This window comes from Mytilus edulis, chromosome 5 (genome assembly GCF_963676685.1).
Source record: "Mytilus edulis chromosome 5, xbMytEdul2.2, whole genome shotgun sequence".
Taxonomy (NCBI): domain Eukaryota; kingdom Metazoa; phylum Mollusca; class Bivalvia; order Mytilida; family Mytilidae; genus Mytilus; species Mytilus edulis.
In genome coordinates, this window is record NC_092348.1 from 49,845,601 (window position 1) to 49,865,960 (window position 20,360).

At 32.2% G+C, this 20,360-nt stretch overlaps 1 protein-coding gene across 1 annotated transcript in view; it reads left to right on the top strand.

Annotated features, from left to right (window-relative positions):
- Positions 1-15,122, top strand: part of LOC139523868 (uncharacterized) — a 30,854-nt gene extending 15,732 nt beyond the window's left edge. The window contains exons 10-19 of the mRNA XM_071318232.1: positions 606-719; positions 1,784-1,888; positions 5,141-5,209; positions 5,938-6,030; positions 6,219-6,272; positions 10,246-10,365; positions 10,837-10,956; positions 12,557-12,658; positions 13,259-13,339; positions 14,656-15,122. Of these exons, the coding sequence (XP_071174333.1) occupies positions 606-719; positions 1,784-1,888; positions 5,141-5,209; positions 5,938-6,030; positions 6,219-6,272; positions 10,246-10,365; positions 10,837-10,956; positions 12,557-12,658; positions 13,259-13,339; positions 14,656-15,030 (1,233 nt within the window). The 3' untranslated portion in view covers positions 15,031-15,122. The remainder of the gene's footprint in view (positions 1-605; positions 720-1,783; positions 1,889-5,140; positions 5,210-5,937; positions 6,031-6,218; positions 6,273-10,245; positions 10,366-10,836; positions 10,957-12,556; positions 12,659-13,258; positions 13,340-14,655) is intronic.
- Positions 15,123-20,360: the final 5,238 nt, after the last annotated feature.

A 20,360-nucleotide genomic window follows, 5' to 3' on the forward strand; every position in this document is an offset into this window, starting at 1 on the left:
TCCCAGATAGATATTTCAAATGACAGATATTCCCAACTTGTTGATGATGGATCCATGTAAAAGATATTTTTTTTTTTTTTTTTTTTTTTTAGATAGATAATTTTATTAACCAATCATGGTGCCCAAAATTTGAGCTTTACAATCAAATGAATTACAAAATAAAGCACAGAAAATGATTAGAATGATTAAAGTACATTTAAACAAAAAACCACATGAATACACATTTACACTAATTAACCTGATATAAACCAAGTTATTGACAAGTTATTTACAGGTATATTGACCTGCACTTTACATGTACAAATGTATGTAATGATGTAAATATCATGATTTATCAAAGGAGAATTGTAGGGATTCACATTTTCCATTAAAAATATCATCGACAAAATAATAAGGCCTTGGTATAAACAGATCTTTGTCTGCAAGATTTGTGAAATTCTGAAAAGGAACTTAACTCACATAAACAAATTATAGAAAATGGGTTGTCTGTAGGTGTGATTTTAGAGCCATGTGATAAACAGTTTATTCATTTAGTATGTACTTTTACAAACTGCTCATTAAATACTTACTCATTTATGAAGATCAACTTGATTGTTTGCTTTCAGTTTGATATACCAACTTACTACAGTATTATGATGGAGTATCCAGTGGTTAATGCTCATACCCTTAAAATACTCTTACCGAAGAAACCATTCTCTGTTGACAAGATGTATTACAAGGTAAAATTGTACTAGAACTGTCATAATATTATAGTGTTGATTTATTATTTTTCATGTGTACCAATTTTCAGGAATATTTAATTTAGTAGTTTTGTCAAAGTCTGTATACAAACCTGTGAATCTTTGAACTTAGAAATTTGTGATCAACGAAATCAAAGAAAATTAGTATCCCTCCAATATAAATGATTCCAAAATAGAAAAAAAACACGTTTGATTCATTATAATTCATAGGCTTGTTCCTTCTATTTTCTGCAAACTTGTTCCTTCCAATTTTAGAAAACTTGTTCCTTCCATTTTCTGCAAACTTGTTCCTTCCATTTTCTGCAAACTTGTTCTTCCATTTTCTGCAAACTGGTTCCTTCCATTTTCTTCTTACATGTTTCAAGGGTCATCTAGCTACAATGTATAAAATGTTATGACATATTATTGATATGTTATTTTTTTTCAAATTCTTTATCAGTTTCCATTATCCTTATCAATGGGCTATTAAACATGGCTATTATTTATTTTGTCCTTTTATATCAAGGAAATTCAAACTAGTCAAGATTCATCAAAAGGAGCTTACTTTTTCCTGTTGAATTTTTCACATTGGTTGACTCTTGGCCTGTTTGATTGGGATTTTTGCCCATTATTGAAGGATGTGGGTGTCCTGTAGATGTGTATCTATTAACTTTGTTAACCTTTAATGTTTGTGTCACATACACTTTTCTAAATCTCATGATTTATTTATTTATTGGGAAAAAATATTGTTATAAAGGTCATATTTATTGATGTATTATTGGTTGACTCAGTCACAAAGTTGATATAAAAACCACCGAACTTTATGTTAACTTTCCGAGTGGAATGTAATTGTTCACATTATGAAACTCTATAAAAATCATCTTTACTATTTGTAAATCCATCAAAGTGTGCTTTGTCCATGCAATATATGATAACAGATGAAACTAGAAGAAATCTTATGCTTCTAAATTTAAAACTTTTTACTGTATTTATCTTTATTGAGGCACATTGATTAAAACCATGAATTATGGACTATGAATATAATATTTTTTTATGTATTATAGGGAAGAAATATATTGTTCCATTGTATAGACTGTGATATGCACCCTGATATTATAGAGAACATTTTACAACAATCATCTGCTGAAATAGTTACCCAAAGAATTCAGGTAGTAATTTTAATGGGGAAAAAGTGCTATTTATTCATTATACGAAATCCCTACATGCACTTGACAAAACCAATGTAAGGGAACTTTGTGCATTTATTGCTGTTCTTCATCTCAAAATCATTCAAAGCTCTTATTTTTAGCTCACCTGGCCCGAAGGGCCAAGTGAGCTTTTCTCATCACTTGGCGTCCGTCGTCCGTCGTCGTCCGTCGTCCGTCGTCCGTCGTCGTCGTCGTCCGTTGTCGTTAACTTTTACAAAAATCTTCTCCTCTGAAACTACTGGGCCAAATCAAACCAAACTTGGCCACAATCATCATTGGGGTATCTAGTTTAAAAAATGTGTGGCGTGACCCGGTCAACCAACCAAGATGGCCGCCACGGCTAAAAATAGAACATAGGGGTAAAATGCAGTTTTTGGCTTATAACTCAAAAACCAAAGCATTTAGAGCAAATCTGACATGGGGTAAAAATGTTTATCAGGTCAAGATCTATCTGCCCTGAAATTTTCAGATGAATCGGTCAATCGGTTGTTGGGTTGCTGCCCCTGAATTGGTAATTTTGAGGAAATTTTGCTGTTTTTGGTTATTATCTTGAATATTATTATAGATAGAGATAAACTGTAAACAGCAATAATGTTCAGCAAAGTAAGATCTACAAATAAGTCAACATGACCAAAATGGTCAGTTGACCCGTTTAGGAGTTATTGCCCTTTATAGTCAATTTTTAACCATTTTTCGTTAATTAAAGTAATCTTTTACAAAAATCTTCTCCTCTGAAACTACTGGGCCAAATTAATCCAAACTTGGCCACAATCATCTTTGGGGTATCTAGTTTTAAAAATGTGTGGCGTGACATGGTCAACCAACCAAGATGGCCGCCACGGCTAAAAATAGAACAAAGGGGTAAAATGCAGTTTTTGGCTTATAACTCAAAAACCAAAGCATTTTGAGGAAATCTGACGGGATAAAAATGTTTATCAGGTCAAGATCTATCTGCCTTGAAATTTTCAGATGAATCAGTCAATCGGTTGTTGGGTTGCTGCCCCTGAATTGGTAATTTTGAGGAAATTTTGCTGTTTTTGGTTATTATCTTGAATATTATTATAGATAGAGATAAACTGTAAACAGCAATAATGTTCAGCAAAGTAAGATCTACAAATAAGTCAACATGACCAAAATGGTCAGTTGACCCGTTTAGGAGTTATTGCCCTTTATAGTCAATTTTAACCATTTTTCATAAATTAAATTAATCTTTTACAAAAATCTTCTCCTCTGAAACTACTGGGCCAAATTAATCCAAACTTGGCCACAATCATCTTTTGGGTATCTAGTTTAAAAAATGTGTGGCGTGACCTGGTCAACCAACCAAGATGGCCGCAACCGCTAAAACTAGAACATAGGGGTAAAATGCAGTTTTTGGCTTATAACTCAAAAACCAAAGCATTTTGAGGAAATCTGACATGGGATAAAAATGTTTATCAGGTCAAGATCTATCTGCCCTGAAATTTTCAGATGAATCGGTCAATCGGTTGTTGGGTTGCTGCCCCTGAATTGGTAATTTTGAGGAAATTGTGCTGTTTTTGGTTATTATCTTGAATATTATAATAGATAGAGATAAATTGTAAACAGCAATAATGTTCAGCAAAGTAAGATCTACAAATAAGTCAACATGACCAAAATGGTCAGTTGACTCCTTTAGGAGTTATTGCCCTTTATAGTCAATCTTTAACCATTTTTCATAAATCTAAGTAATCTTTTACAAAATCTCCACTGAAACTACTAGGCCACAATCATCTTTGGGGTATCTAGTTTGAAAAATGTGTCCGATGACCTGGCCATTCAACCAAGATGGGCACCACGGCTAAAAATAGAACATAGGGGTAAAATGCAGTTTTTGGCTTATAACTATGAATTCAAAGCATCTAGAGCAAATCTGACAAGAAGTTAAATTGTTAATCAAGTCAATATCTATCTGCCCTGAATTTTTCAGATGAATTGGACAACTGGTTGTTGGGTTGCTGCCCTCCAATTGGTAATTTTTAAAGAAATTTTGCCGTTTTTGGTTATCTTGAATACTATTATAGATAGCGATAAACTGTAAACAGCAATAATGTTCAGCAAAGTAAGATCTACAAATAAGTCAACATGACCTAAATGGTCAATTGTAAATATATGTAAATTTTTACCAAATATAGTTCTCTGTTACTAATGGGCAAAGTTCATTATAGATATAATTGTAAGAAGCAAAATCGTTCAGTAAAGTAAGAACTTCAAACACATCACCATCACCAAAATACAATTTTGTCATGAATCCATTTGTGTCCTTTGTTTAATATGCACATAGACCAAGGTGAGCGACACAGGCTCTTTAGAGCCTCTAGTTTAAGTCATGCTATGGTCTTCTTCTAAAATCACAAGCAGGTCTTCTAGTATTGTCTACATGTTACTCCAACACAACACATTTTTCCAACTTCAGGCAAACATGTTCCATTCATTCTTGCAATTCTGAATATTTCCTGTGGCAGGTTATTCAAGAATCAATAATAATGTGAAATAAAAAGTAAGATATAATTATTAGTCCGGTAACTTTTCATTAAAATGGAAAAACAGAATGATAGGTTGATTGATTGTAACAGAATCACCAACCATTGATAATACCACAATCCCAGTAAAAATATAGTGATTAATGAAATAAACCTATCATAGGAAAATACAGTTATTCATTTTTTTCATTAGACAATAGGAATAAATCAAAATAGATGAGTGATTCAGGTTTTTCCATTGTAATCTGTAAAATGTATTTTTTATGCCCCCTGCCATAGGGGAGGGGACATTAAGTTTAAACTTGTCTATCTGTAATTCTGTACATCCCAAAATTAATAACTTATCTGTAACTTTAGTTTGCATCAACCAAATATTATGAAACTGATACACAATGATTTTTACTAACAAAAACAGATCAAGTTTGAATTAGGTGTAGTCACTTTCAAAGTTCTAGAGTTATGTCCCTTTATAAATGAAAAATATTGCTAAATTTGCTGTATCAGTTCTCTTATTTTAGTTTGCCTAAACCAAATGTTATAAAACTTATACTTAATGCCTCGTCCCACCAAACACAGATCTAATAAAAATTTAGGTGGTGTCACTTTTGCTGTTCTATGGTTAGTACCTTTGTAAATTGAAAAATTGCAGAAGGGGGCATCTGTGTCCCATAGACACATTCTTCATTTTTTTTCTTGTGTTTATATTTTATAGGACAACATGACAGCCAGAGACTATGCAGTACAGGAAAACTGTGATAATGCTGTGAATATAATTGACAAGGTAAATATGAAGATAATATTTAAAGACTTGTTATCCTGTTCTGAAATTTTGTGTCTGAAAAAGTTGCAGCTTATGGAGTTCCATTGATCTATTTCGGATAAAATGTTTCATTCAGATTTTCAAATCAATCATTAGTTGTCTTCATTACTGAACTACTTCAAAAAAATAGTTATAGAATAACAAGTCATAGCAAGCATTTACAAGTATGCTTTAAATTCAACTACACAAACTGTTTATGTTTAGACCTTTTTCTGCAAATGGCGAAATCAGTTGTTTGTTTTTTATCAATGGTAAGGAGATAATGAATCAGATCAGGTGTTCAATTTATTTCAGTTTGCAAAATTTTCAAAATCCCAATAAACACCAACAGAATCAGGGAAAAGATTTTATTTTCTTTACATTAAAACATAAGGAAATTGCATGAACTCCTTATTGAGCTAGGCTATATGGGTCTACTTCTTTTCGTGATCACCAGTTGTATGTATCCTAACTCTGACAATGAAAATGGAAATGAGACACAGTTATTTATTTTTTTAGATCAGGTTCTTGTGCCTTATTTGTTCTTCGTTTAATGCTTTTAGCTTAAATTAGCTTGTTGGTTTTCTCTTTTCAATTCATTTACATTTTGCCATGTGGAGGCCTTTTTTAGCTTACCATACCATATCGGTTTTCACTTATCCTTCAAGATGAAGGCTATTCTTTGCCTTATAGATTTTTTTATGTTTCAGTATGTCAGTTTATGGTGTAACAATGAAGAATATAGCAAGCAGAAACAGATCCTACTCTTGCATGGTTATACAGCTATTCCTAAGATATTGCAGGTTAATTGATTAAGAATTTTAGATTTATTTTCCCAGTTTAAAAAAAAAAAAATTATTTCTATGTTGATTTTGAAATTATGAAATATTGGAAAATGTATTTAAAAAAAACCAATAAGAAGGAAATTACTAATTATGTAAATGTAAATCATTGTAATTATTAATGAAACATTTATCATATGTCATTTTAGGAGCAAGTAAATGAAGAAGAGGAAGACTTTTCAGAATCTGTGAAAGGTTATATAGTGAGTTGATTTAAAAAGAAAATTGATTAGCAGCCAGAATTCACAACCCGTTCACCTCACAATCATCCGATATTGTAATAGATATCTTACTAAAAATTCATTATTATTTGTGAGATATCAATTTTTGTGGAATTTTAGGGCAAAGATGAACCCCAAATTTAAGTGTTCAACGAAATACGAATGTTATATAGTCTTGTATGTAGAATTTGGCAAACCACGAAATCATATATCCATGATTAAGGGATGACATCAAAAGTTCAATGTAGGGTAAAAAACTTAATTCACATAGTTTTTTCACTGACTCCCTGTCCCCCTCTTAACTTAACTTGGGAAAAATTGATTGACCAAAATAGATACATTTAAAATCGATTTCAAATAAACAAAACTTGCAGCAATTTCAACCCCTCCCAAAAAACTATTTGAATTAAGTTTTTATGCCCCACCTATGATAGCAGAGGAGCCTTATGTTTTCTGGTTTGTGCATCCGTTTGTTCGTCCTTCTGCTGTCCCACTACAGGTTAAAGTTTTTGGTCAAGGTAGTTTTTGATGAAGTTTAAGTCCAATCAACTTGAAACTTAGTACACATGTTTCCTATGATATGATCTTTTTAATTTTAATGCCAAATTAGAGTTTTTACCCCAATTTCACAGTCACTGATGACTGAACATAGAAAATGAAAGTGCGAGTGGGGCATCCATGTACTGGAGACACATTCTTGTTTTCCTGTGATAAAAAAGCATTAATGTTTTGTTCCATAAAGTTGAATATGCCAAATAACACTTCAAGAATACCCAATCCATAATTTTCTTTATATATACTGAGTGCCAATGAAAATGCAACACTTTACATTTTTCCAAAAACTTTATAATTTTTATTTTATTTATATTAGAACTTTGTATAGGTGGTAGAAATGACTTTTAAGACAATTGTCGACAACTTTACGGTTGAGTGAATTTTGGAACAAATGTGAAGTAAGGGTTATTTTGAATGGACATAAACCGAGTTCACCACTTTTTAACAAAGGCACCATTTTCCACAATTTTGTCATTTAAAGCTTGGCTAATGTCATGGATTTTCCAGCCCTTATTGTTAAGAAACTGCAATAAACATCTGAGTAAATGCCAGGACTTTCTGACAACCATGACAAGCAGTTTTGAGCATGATCCAATGAAGCCTTTCACAGCATACAATTACGAGAAGACTGAAGTTATAGCCTCTACAATAACCCAAATCATCCAAAAATTCAACCAAAATGGATCATTTAATGATAAACCACATCCCGAGGTACAAAAAGCAAGAAACACTCAGCAAGACCGAAACATTTGATCTTTAACATATCCAATATCGGCTCTGATGTCTGTCCAAAGGTGGTCACAGTAGATCCTTTGGAGCAATTTCAGTAAAGAACCACTTTTGCGCAGAAATTGTTAAAGAGCACCACAGTCTTTCTTAATGACATCTAAATGGCCGTCTGGCATAAACATTGAATTCAGTAGACCAAAGATCATTCATTATGTACCAAAAACCGTCAGTGGTGGTTACATAGACATTTGGCACCTGCCTTGGCCAAAAGTCATGCTTTTCGCTGGATTTTGGTCTGATCGAGCAAATTTTGCATCAGATTTGACATGGTTTAGATGATAAAAACCACCACCAATATCATAAAGTCAGCTTGAGTTTGCTTTGCGGGACAAGTGGAATAACATTCCTCAGGGTCACATTAAACGTCCTGGATAATCAATCCCAAGGTGCTGTTGAGATTGCGCTGCACAACAGGGTTGCAACATTTTTTGTTAGGACTGCAGGGATCTCCATGGATGAAAATTGAACCATGGAGGAACTTTCACCATTACAAACCTTGTCTACGCTGTACAGTGTAGCGCGATCAGAAGTATTTTATCCCTCCATACAAGGAGTGGTGAACATGCTAATTCATTGCTTATTTAAATTATATTTATTTGAATTTTCATTATAGAATTAGAAGTATCAATATTGCCGTTTTTAACCATTCAAATGCCAAGTCTTCATGGTCCCCCCTTAGTCGAGAATGACCAAAAGCTGTCATGAAGGTCCCCATGCAGATTTCTTTTATTTTTGGTAATTGTTATGGGGGTTAAAAATCATCTGATGTGGAGCTTATTTTTCGTGGACACTGTCAAATTCAGAGCCCATTACCGGTATGGCTGATTTGCAGCAACAACAATACAATTCGTACGGGTTATGTAAAAGGTTAAAGAGATTTGTAAGGCAAACGTTGACAAATGAAAAGGTTTTTAATGACTTTATCTGGAAAAATTGATGCTGTGCAACATGCATCTTTCGAGTCTGAATAGAAACCGGAAACGCGGATGTATCAATTTGATTGTAATATACGAAATGAATTCGGAATTTAGATACGATATTTCTTTACAGGAAATATTTTTAAAAGTTTTTACTTTTAAACTTTTAAAGTAATTCTAAATTATCGTTACAGCAGTACTCGAGCTATTTGCGATGAAATAATATTTACTGTTTTGCGTCTTATTTTGTACTTCTTAAAAAAGGGGGATGCTGATTGCGTAAGTCAAAATAAAGCACGTGTTCGACTTGTTAAACTGTTTTCTTTGTACATGTTGTAACTGGATTAATTTATTAATTTATTTATTTAATCTAAATGATCCTAATCATTTGCTGAAACTTAGTTGATTACTTCCACAAATGGATCGTCTATCCTCAGATAGTATTCTCCTGTCTGGTTGTTGATCTACCTGTACAAGCTCAGGTACAAGTAATTAGCGATCTTAATCCGGATATCCCTCAGGCGTTAGAACTGTACTGGATTATAACATAAAAAGCCTAAGGGTTATGCAATTACATGCATTTGATTATAATTAATAAAAAAAATGGCGTCGGGCTACAAAAAACGATGAAGTTTTGAACGATGGCGGAAGACAATTTAACGATGGCGCAAGACAATTTAACGATGGCGCGAGTCATTTGACGATGGCGCAAGACATTTGAACGATGGCGGGGCTCCATCGTTAAACAGGCCATGGAGATCCCTGGGACTGTGAGTTGATGATTCGACTTTGGATGTTTTTGTTTACCTATTGCTCCCGAAAGATAACAATGAAACATTTTTGTTTGATATTGATCTATTGTTAAAATTGTTAATTTTCAAGAACAATTTATTTTGAAAGATTATCATTACTAATATAAATTTTATTTTTGAAAAGCCAAGTGTTGCATTTTCATTGTCACTCAGTATATAATAGCATGGCAAAAACATCATTGAAAATAAAAATATGGACTATTGCCAGAAGATCTACAGAAATATGTTGTATTTATAACAATTTATTTGTCTATGTGTTTCCTAAACATGTTGTGTCCATCTGTTTCTTAAATTCCACTTGGAAATAAATGAAAATTAGTATTCTTGTTCACCACCTTCAGGTGTGTAAACAAGAAGATACATGTAGCTTCTCTACTTTAAAGGTCCAAGTGAAATAAGGTTAAAGTTACAAACTTTAGCTTCCTATGGTCAATGTGAGTCTGTTGGCATAAACTTTTTCAAAATCATCTCCTCTGAAACAAGTGAACTTATTTAACCATACTGTTGTCTGCTCTATCAGGTCGGGTTGTTGTTGCTTTGACACATTCCCCATTTCCTCTCCCTGAATGATCCTTATGGTTTGTAGTAAAAAGTATCTGTTTTTTGTCTTCACTGCCAAACCACCATGGCTAATGATAAATCATAAGCATAAAGAGCAAATAATTGTTTCTATAGTTTTATCTTAATAATTTGGGAAGATCTTAATGGGCAGAAATTATTATAATGTCAAGACTTACTTACTGACAGATACTTGAAATAGTAGAATGAGCAGCAATACAATATCTACAAAAATTATCAATGACTGAAACTATCCTCTAATTCTCATACAAGAATATATAAAACTGCTTCATTTATTTTCTTAACTTTTTTTCTTTTGTACAGAATCAAATTGAAGATTTCCATGAAGCAGTTGAAATGTGTGAAAGTGAAAAAGTCAAAGATTTGATGTATTGTGAAAAATGTAAACATTTACAGACTTGTTTGGCTGATAGTAGGATCCAGGTAAATAAGAAAAGGAAAAATATTTATAATCTCAACTCATATCTCCTGTTTTCCAGTTTGATATTCAGGGGAATCTACAGCTATACTTCTGTATTTAATGGAGATGAATTAGGCCTTCATTCTCATTCACAGTTCATTGATTACAGAAATGTATGATAAGCATAACAAAAAGATTTGGTATACAGCTATTAAGAATTGGTACATTTATTTTAAATATTCAAGGATTCTAATTTGATCCATCAATTTTGCTTGGAATGGTTATTTGTGTAACATGACTATGCAAAGTTAGAAAGTTTTCATGTTTGAAGGTTATTATCTACTTCTAATATTAGTCTAAAGGAAGAGACTGATTTCATTGATATCAATTATGCACAAAACAATTGATTTGAAAATTGCCTTGTTACTATATATACTTTTTTTATTCTTTTGAAATGTCAAAAATACTTTGATTTGCACCTTTTTCATGTCCAGGCTAAAGGTCAGCCAGCCTTACACAAAGCTGTGCTAAGAAAAGATATGAAGACTTGCTGTGAGATAGCAGAAGCATTGGTTTATCAATGTAAACAAAAATTGGATTCTGTCAGAGACCAGGTAAACAAATATTTTGATAGGAGGTAAAGCATGTACAAAAGTGTAAGATCTATGTAAGCAGTTGTTTAGACCATCCTATGTCAATATAAATAAAAAGAGATGTGGGATTCAGGCCCATGAGAAAGCAACCAAAAGACATAAACCAAAAGACATCCAGAGGTTAACATATATTTTTCAGCAATGGTAGTTGTCTTTTTCATATTGCAATGTGTAAATCACCCAAACCATTTATTAATTAGGGTCAAAAAAGGGGGAAAACAAGGGTTTTTCTGGTTAATTGAGACAATTTAAAGAACACTAAGATTACCTCCCTTACACTGCGGAAGTACATCACTAATTCATGGTCCCATTGCTTTCTATGTTAAATTCCTCCATTTCAAGTAGGCACACCTCTTTTATTTTTAAGTTCAAATAAATTGGCAATCATTACATGTCAAAGCAACACTTTATGGTGTCTTGTACTGAAAAAAATCAACATACCTTTAATGGCATATAAGAAAGAACTGGTTCCCGGAACTTTGGATGTACCAAAACAGGTACTTCAGATCTGACAAACAGACTAAATGTACCCTCTTTTTAAAATTTGGTGCAGTTTTTTTAATATTCAAAATTTTAAGTCCAAAAGTGTTCTACAATGATCACCAGTCCTTCAGCTTTCATTTGATGCCAAAAATACCTAAATATTCTACATATTTTGAAAGTTACACTCATGCGTAGGAACTATTTTGTGTTAAATATGTACTACTTTCTGGTATGTGCTTTCTGGCCGGGCCCGAATTAGTGGTGTTTTGTAAATAATGTATTAAGAAATGATGATTGTCTTGAAGTGATTAGCTGTCAATTTATTTTTAGCAGTTACTATTAATTAATATTAATTTTAGCCATGACTATGTATGTCATTTTTTATTTTTTTAAAAACTTTTATGATGTATTTAAATGGTTAATTATAGTTGCAAATTGCAAACTCCACTAGAAATTTAAATTGAGATACTGACCATATCTTGAAGGAAAGAATTTTTTTTTGGGGGGGGGGGGATTAAGGGAAAGGGGGAGGTGAAACAATTGGAGTGGGACAATTTTTCTCATTTTAGATTTCAAAAGAACTTCTTCAAATATTTTTTTTGGGGGGTTACAACAGCATAGTGTTTTCCAGAAAAGCAAAAAACCTGAGTAAAATATTTTTAGGGGGGAAAGGGGGGTCAATTTGCAATAGCATAGTGTATTGCACAAAAGCAAAAAATTGAAATATATAACCTATTTGAAGCTCTTTGACTACAGTTATTCTGTTTCAGAAATCTATTATGTGTAAAAATTTAGTTACAATCCAAATTCAGACCTGTATCAAGCGTGAATATTGTGTACTTTTTGGCCCTAACTTTTCAGGGTTGGACATCTGCGGTCGTATCCAGCTGCACTCAGCGAAGCAATTTATTTTATTTATTGAGGAAGACATATTCAAATTGAAATCAACACTTTGAATCAGTATGTTTAAATGTTTTATGTTAACTAATGGATGAAATGAAGCATTAAACAATACATTTTCACAATAAGTAAAAGTCATTATTTGCACAATAACTTTAATATTTTTGTCACCTCATAGTTTTTCAGGACAGCTCTTCACTATGCCTATGGAATGGCAGATGGAAAGGAGTTTGTGGATATATTAATGGATTATGGTTCATCAGACTTTGCTGTAGACAAGGTAAATCAATTATGTAGACAAAATTTATGTGGGACTAATATGTACATGGAAAGTATTTTTATTAAGTTGTTTTTATTCCTTTTATTTTAAACTGTCATATGATTGAGAAAGACATTTAATCCTTTTCTTCAAATTTATTTACTGTAGGGCATCATTCAGCACCAAACAAAATTGTTTGCATTATGAGAGTGTATCCTGGCATGAATTCAGGGAAAGTTTCTATTGATGAAAAAATTATCTGTGTAGTACCCAAATTTCAACAGAACAGCTACCACCAACGTGTAAAATATCCAAAGATCATCACAAATTTGAGCCTATTAGCTATTGATCAGAGATTAATGTATAAATCGAAGCAAAATGCCTTATTGTGAAGAAGTCTAATACAAAAAGACATATTCCTGCTAAGTTTTGGTCTATGCCTTCTTCAAACTTATTCTAAACATTAATGAGATTGCAAGTTGATCCCAAAAAAATGTAGCATCTAGTCCTTCAGACAGAGGAGATTTGAAGTGAAATTAATTGCATAAAGTTATACCTGCTTCACAATATTGAATTTTATAACAAATATCAACTCGTTGAAAGTTATACTATTTATTACAGGATGGTAGATCACCATTAGCATTTAAAGATAGACAAGAACTTCCACAGATGAGAGATTTACTTCATTATCAGTTGTTACAGGCAAGTCATCTCTTTACCAGAGTTTTTTTTTTAAATAGGGGAATAAAAAAGGATCATATACCTTTTAATAAAATAATTTGTCACTGTCCTAATTTCAACATTTTCTTGAAAAATTGTGTCAAAATTATAACATCATATACATTCATGATTCTGTTGTTTTTAAGTTTCCTAACTGTTCATGTCTCACTGCCTGTATTTTTAACAAACTATCATCTCTTTATGTTTGAAACTTTTGGTGTTTTTTCTTTTTGCTTTATTTTTATTTTAATGGCATGTAATCCAAAATTAGAAGATGCAAATTGCAAAAACTAGTATGACAGCAACCATTCAAAATAAAATCTTAATGTAAATGTAAAAATATATTTTTTTCACTAAAAAGGATGTCATTTTTAACCATATAATTTCTGAAATCATCAGAGAAATATAGATTCCTATACTGCAACAAGTGTATTACGATATTTCTCCACTCTCGACAGTTAAATTTTATTATTTAAAGCGTGAGGCTTGCCGAACTTTTATAATAATTAAAATTTAACTGTCGAGAGTGGAGAAATATCGTAATACACAAGTTATAGTGTAGGAATCTGTTTTTCTGGTGATTTTTATCATTCTTTTTCAAAGATTTTCAGAAACTTGTGTTCTTTATATGCGACGTCATCAGACAAGGTTGCCTTTTTTCATGACGTCACAATAGGAAAATTCAGAAGAAAACAAAACATTTTGACGTCATAATCAAATTTCGACTATTCATTTGCTGAGAACAGATATTTCACTAGTGAGGAGAAATGTTTTTCTCACACTCATCAGGAAATGGGAAAATAGCACAAAATTTAGAGAAATGGGATTCTTCCATTGCAATACATTTGTGGAAGTTCAACATTTTTACACTCTTAGATAGAAACTTCCACCCTGTGTTACATAACTTAAACATTTCAACACTGAAAACGGTCACCTCTAACTTTACCAAGCTTCCTTTATTTTATCATGATAGATGTAATTTACATTTTATATATGCAGTTGCTACTCAGAGCATAAAGCTAGAATATCTTGTACTGACTTTAGGATAGTTCAAGCTGTACAGATTATAAAGGTTTATTGAATGGTATTATAAATGATTGATAAAGCAGGCAAGCACCAAGGATTAATCCTTCAAATTAACTATTTACATGACTAGAAATTAAACATAAACAGAAATATTGCTCATGTTTATATTTTTTCAGTATTATAGCTTTGCAGAGATATTGACATGTATTATAGAGCACAACTCATTTCATTTGTAGCCCTTATTAAATAACATTGGGTTTTTTTCTCTCCAGGAATTAGAAACACCAGAGCCAGATCCATGGTCAGTCAGATTACAGATGCCTGTTGTTGGCTACCTCATTGACTGTGCTCATTCACAACACAAACATTTACCAGTTCACATGGCAGAAAAGCTAGCTGTTGAACTTAACCCAATAGGCCACTCCAACAAAAGTAATCATTATCATCATCATGAAAGTCAATCATTATTGGTTGGCAGACAGCCTCTCATGAATACAACCAATCACAGAGAGATGTATAGTAGTGACGGACCTAATCAAAATTATGCAGATCAAACCAATGGTTGTGTAGATTATGAGGATGATTCAGATGAATCTTCAGACGATGATAGAGATGAAATGAACTCATCATCATGCAATATTTTATAATTGTCTACCTTTTTTACTGGGTAGAGTGCAATGAATATGTTTGATTTGTATTATTTTACTGGGTTTTTTTTATTAAATATTGTTGCAAATAAGTAAATCTTTTTACCTCTTGTGGTACAGCACTTATGCTGTTTTTATACGACCACAAAAAGTGAATTTTTTTTGGTCGTATATTGGTATCACGTTGGCGTCGTCGTTGTCGTCGTCATCGTCGAAGACATTTGGTTTTCACACTCTAACTTTAGTAAAAGTGAATAGAAATCTATGAAATTTAAACACAAGGTTTATGACCATAAAAGGAAGGTTGGGATTGATTTTGGGTGTTTTGGTCCCAACAGTTTAGAAATTAGGGGCCAAAAAGGGCCCAAATAAGCATTTTCTTGGTTTTTGCACAATAACTTTAGTATAAGTAAACAGAAATCTATGAAATTTTAACATATGGTCTATGACCACAAACGGTAGGTTTGGATTGATTTTGGGAGTTTTAGTCCGAACAGTTTAGGAATTAGGGGCCAATAACCGGTCCCAAATAAGCACAATAACTTTAGTATAAGTTAATAGAAATCTATGAAATTTAAACACAAGGTTTACAACCACAAAAGGAAGGTTGGGAGTGTTGGTCCCAACGAATTAGGGGCCAAAAGGGGCCAAAATAAAACTTTGTTTGATTTCATCAAAAAATGAATTATTGGGGTTCTTTGATATGCCAAATCTAACCATGTATTCAGATTCTTAATTTTTGGTCCTGTTTTCAAATTGGTCTACATTAAGGTCCAAAGGTTCCCAAATTAAACTTAGCTTAATTTTAACAAATATTGAAAACTTGGGGTTCTTTGATATGCTGAATCTAAACATGTACTATTGTACTTAGATTTTTGATTATGGGCCTACGGTAGTTTTCAAGTTGGTCTAAATCGGGGTCCAAAATTATTATAGTAAGTATTGTGCAATAGCAAGAAATTTTCAATTACACAGTATTGTGCAATAGCAAGAAATCTTCAATGGCACAGTATTGTGCAATAGCAAGAAATTTTCAATTGCACAGTATTGTGCAATAGCAAGAAATCTTCAATTGCACAGTATTGTACAATAGCAAGAAATCTTCAATTGCCTAGTATTGCACAATAGCAAGAAATATCTAATTGCACAATATTGCACAATAGCAAGAAATTATCAATTGTACAGTTTTGCGCAATAGCAAGACTTATTCAATTGCACAGTATTGTCCTGTTTTCAAATTGGTGCACATTAAGGTCCAAAGGGTCAAAAATTAAACTTTGTTTGATTTCAACAAAAATTGAATATATGGGTTCTTCAATATGCTGAATCTAACCATGTATTTAGATTTTTAATATTTGGGCCCGTTATCAAATTGGTCCACATTGAGGTCTAAAGGGTCTAAAAATGAACATTATTTGATTTCATCAAAAATTGAATTCTTGGGGTTCTTTGATATGCTGAATCTAACCATGTATTTAGATTTTGGATATTGGATCATAATAGGTAAATATCCAATTTAAAGTTTTTAAGTTTAAGTTCTTGGACCACATTCATTCTGTGTCAGAAACCTATGTTGTGTCAACTATTTAATCACAATCCAAATTCAGAGCTGTATTAAGCTTAAATGTTGTGTCCATACTTGCCCAAACTTTTCAGGGTTCGACCTCTGCGGTCGTATAAAGCTGTGCCCTGCGGAGCATCTGGTTTAATATTAGAAATTTAAATAAAAATATGTGTACTGTTATTTAGACAGCTTCCCAAAGACAAAATATAGAATAACCATACATTGTCTGGAAATATAAATTTTATTTGTAAAAGGCTTAGAAACAGGTAGAAATTGAGGCTTTGGTGAGTATTTTTGCCTGTTTTGAGCATAGTACAAATAAAATTTATATTTCAAGATAATGTATGGTTATTCTTTATATACTGCAAATCTTATTATTGTTCCAAATGAATTATTTATGGTAAAAACCATCAATTTTTAATTTAGAGGGGACAACCTAAAATTTCTGCAAACCTGTATTTTTTATTGACATCATAAATGAAATTTTACACAAACGCATTGTCAACATCATAAACAAGGCGATATATGGTCAGTGACTGTATATCACAAATGAATATATAGTCCTGTAAAACAAAGTTTGAACCTCAAACTAATTGCAATTGAAAATAAGGTCAATGCAATTTGACTGTGCAAATAGCACAGCTGCAGTATATAAATTAGTGCAGGAAAATTAAGAAACTCTATAATAAGGTATAATAAATATTTCAAGATTGCTGGCTGTGAAAGGTAAAGACTGCTGTGAGAACAATTTTTGGCTCACACATATACCACAGCCTAAATGTAGCTGATCATTTTTATTAAATGAGAAGATATACCAGTAGTATGATTGCTAATTAATGAATTATGCAACAGAGTGCAAATGAAGTAGATTTGGCACTTTTAGATCACCATACTTCATCTCACATTGTTATCCATATTTCAATAATCACAATAATAAATGGATACAAAAATTTCTGAATGTAAAGTAGCTGAGTTGATGTGTATACTAGAAGCTTAAGATGAAGAAGTCCCTTCCCAAAGCTACACTGTTAGAGTGGTTTTATGAGGTGATGCTTTTTTGGGTTGAAACTTTTAGTGGATTTTAGAACCACTCAGTATACGAAAATATTTACAATGATTTCATTGTCATGTATTGTTTGCTCTTTCTACTAAACAAGAGTGCACACACTGAAATGTCTTGCTTTCTTTACCAACCAATGATATTATGTTGTCAGTCCTAAATATATTATAAAGCTTTACTACAAATATCACATAAACTAAACATGACCCAAGAAAATGAGGTGAAGGTCATATAAACCAAACAAGAGATGCATGTACACCTTACAATGAATCAATACACTAAATACAGTTGACCTATTGCTTATAGTGTCTAAGAAACAGACTTGACCAAAATTGTACCATGAAAATGAGGTCAAGGTCAGATGAATCATGCAATGCATGTACAGCTTACAATCCTTCAATACAACAAATATAGTTGACCTATTGCGTATAGCTTAACAAAAACAGACCAAAACACAAAATCTTAACACTGAGCAATGAACCATGAAAATGTGGTCAAGGTCAAATAAAATCTGCGGGACAGACACTTGTAAACATCATAAAATATTTCAATAGACAAAATATAGTTGACCAATTGCATATAGCATTAGAGAAAAAAAAATCAACACTCAAAAACTTTTAACTTTTCTTTTTTTGACCACTGAACCATGAAAATGAGGTCAAAGTCAGATGTGATCTGCCAGTTGGACATGTACACCTTACAATCATTCCATACACCAAAGATAGTAGACCAATTGCACACAGTTTACAAAAACAGACCAAAACACAAAAACATTACTATACCCAATGAACCATGAAAATGAGGTCACGGTCAGATGACACCTGCCAGTTGGACATGTACACCATACAATCCTTCAATACACAAAATAAACTACAACTATTGCTTACAGTATCTAAGATATGGACTTGACCACCAAAACTTAACCTTATTCACTGATCCATGAAATGAGGTTCTGGTCAAGTGAAAACTGTCTGATGGACATGAGGACCTTACAAGGTATGCACATATAAAATACATATTTATCCTCTTATTTACCGTACTGATAATAAGAGAGAAATTAAGATTTAAAAAAAAAAATCTTAACTTTTTATTTAAAATAGTCACTAAACCATGAAAATGAGGTCAAGAACAATGGACATGTGACAGACGGAAACTTCATAACATAAGGCATCTGTATACTAAGTATGAGGCATCCAGGTTTCCACCTAAAATATAAAGCTTTTAAGAAGTAAGTTAATGCCGCTGCCACTAGATCACTATCCCTATGTCGAGCTTTCTGGCTCGACAAAATTGTAAAGGGTTTTAAGGAAATCTATGCCTTGTCTCGATTGCGACTCATTATAATATGTGTTGTGTAATGTCGATTGCCAGAGTCTATTAAACAGTGAAATACAATTTATTTTACAAAATCCTTTTTTTTTTCATATGCTATTTCTTAATCAAGAAGAATCTTCTGTCCATGTTTCATAATAGTCAGTGAAAATTTTATCAAGAAGAATCTTCTGTCCATGTTTCATAATAGTCAGTGAAAATTTTATCAAGAAGAATCTTCTGTCCATGTTTCATAATAGTCAGTGAAAATTTTATCAAGAAGAATCTTCTGTCCATGTTTCATAATAGTCAGTGAAAATTTTATCAAGAAGAATCTTCTGTCCATGTTTCATAATAGTCAGTGAAAGTTTAATCAAGAAGAATCTTCTGTCCATGTTTCATAATAGTCAGTGAACGTTTAATCAAGAAGAATCTTCTGTCCATGTTTCATAATAGTCAGTGAAAGTTTAATCAAGAAGAATCTTCTGTCCATGTTTCATAATAGTCGGTGAACATTTAATCAAGAAGAATCTTCTGTCCATGTTTCATAATAGTCAGTGAAAGTTTAATCAAGAAGAATCTTCTGTCCATGTTTCATAATAGTCAGTGAAAGTTTAATCAAAAAGAATCTTCTGTCCATGTTTCATAATAGTCAGTGAAAGTTTAATCAAAAAGAATCTTCTGTCCATGTTTCATAATAGTCAGTGAAAGTTTAATCAAGAAGAATCTTCTGTCCATGTTTCATAATAGTCAGTAAAAGTTTAACAAAGTTATTGATGTTACTGTGCTTATCTTAAAGGCTTTTCTATTTCACAATACCCATTGCTTATACATGTGTCTTACCAAATTGCAGTTTGAATCCATCTTTACAAACTGATCAACTGGTGAAATAGTTTAGCTCATAGCTAGTGAAAGGTTGTACTAGATGTATTTCTTACAACAATATCCATTGTTTTAAGTCATGTGAAAGGTGATATAGTATTTTTTTAATGGTCTTTCAGACAGGTTTTATCTAACCTTCATCTCATTATTATAGTTTATTGGTCCAGTCTAAGTTTTACTGGTTTGTCAATCTTTCAGATACTATAAGCAACCTCTCAACTATATTTAATGAATAGAATAATTGTAAGGTGTACATGTCTAACTGGCAGAGTTTATCTGACCTTGATCCCATTTTCATGGTTCATTGGGCATATTAATTTATTGTAATTAGGTCTGTTTCTCAGATGCTGTAAGAGACAGGCTAACTATATTTGGTGCAAGATATGATAGTTATGTGTTTATGTCTGCCTGGATGAGTTCTTTTTACCTTGATCTTATTTTTATGGTTCATATTAAGTCAAAAATTTGAAATACTAGTCATTGATAATGTAATAAAATTGAACAATGTTAAGT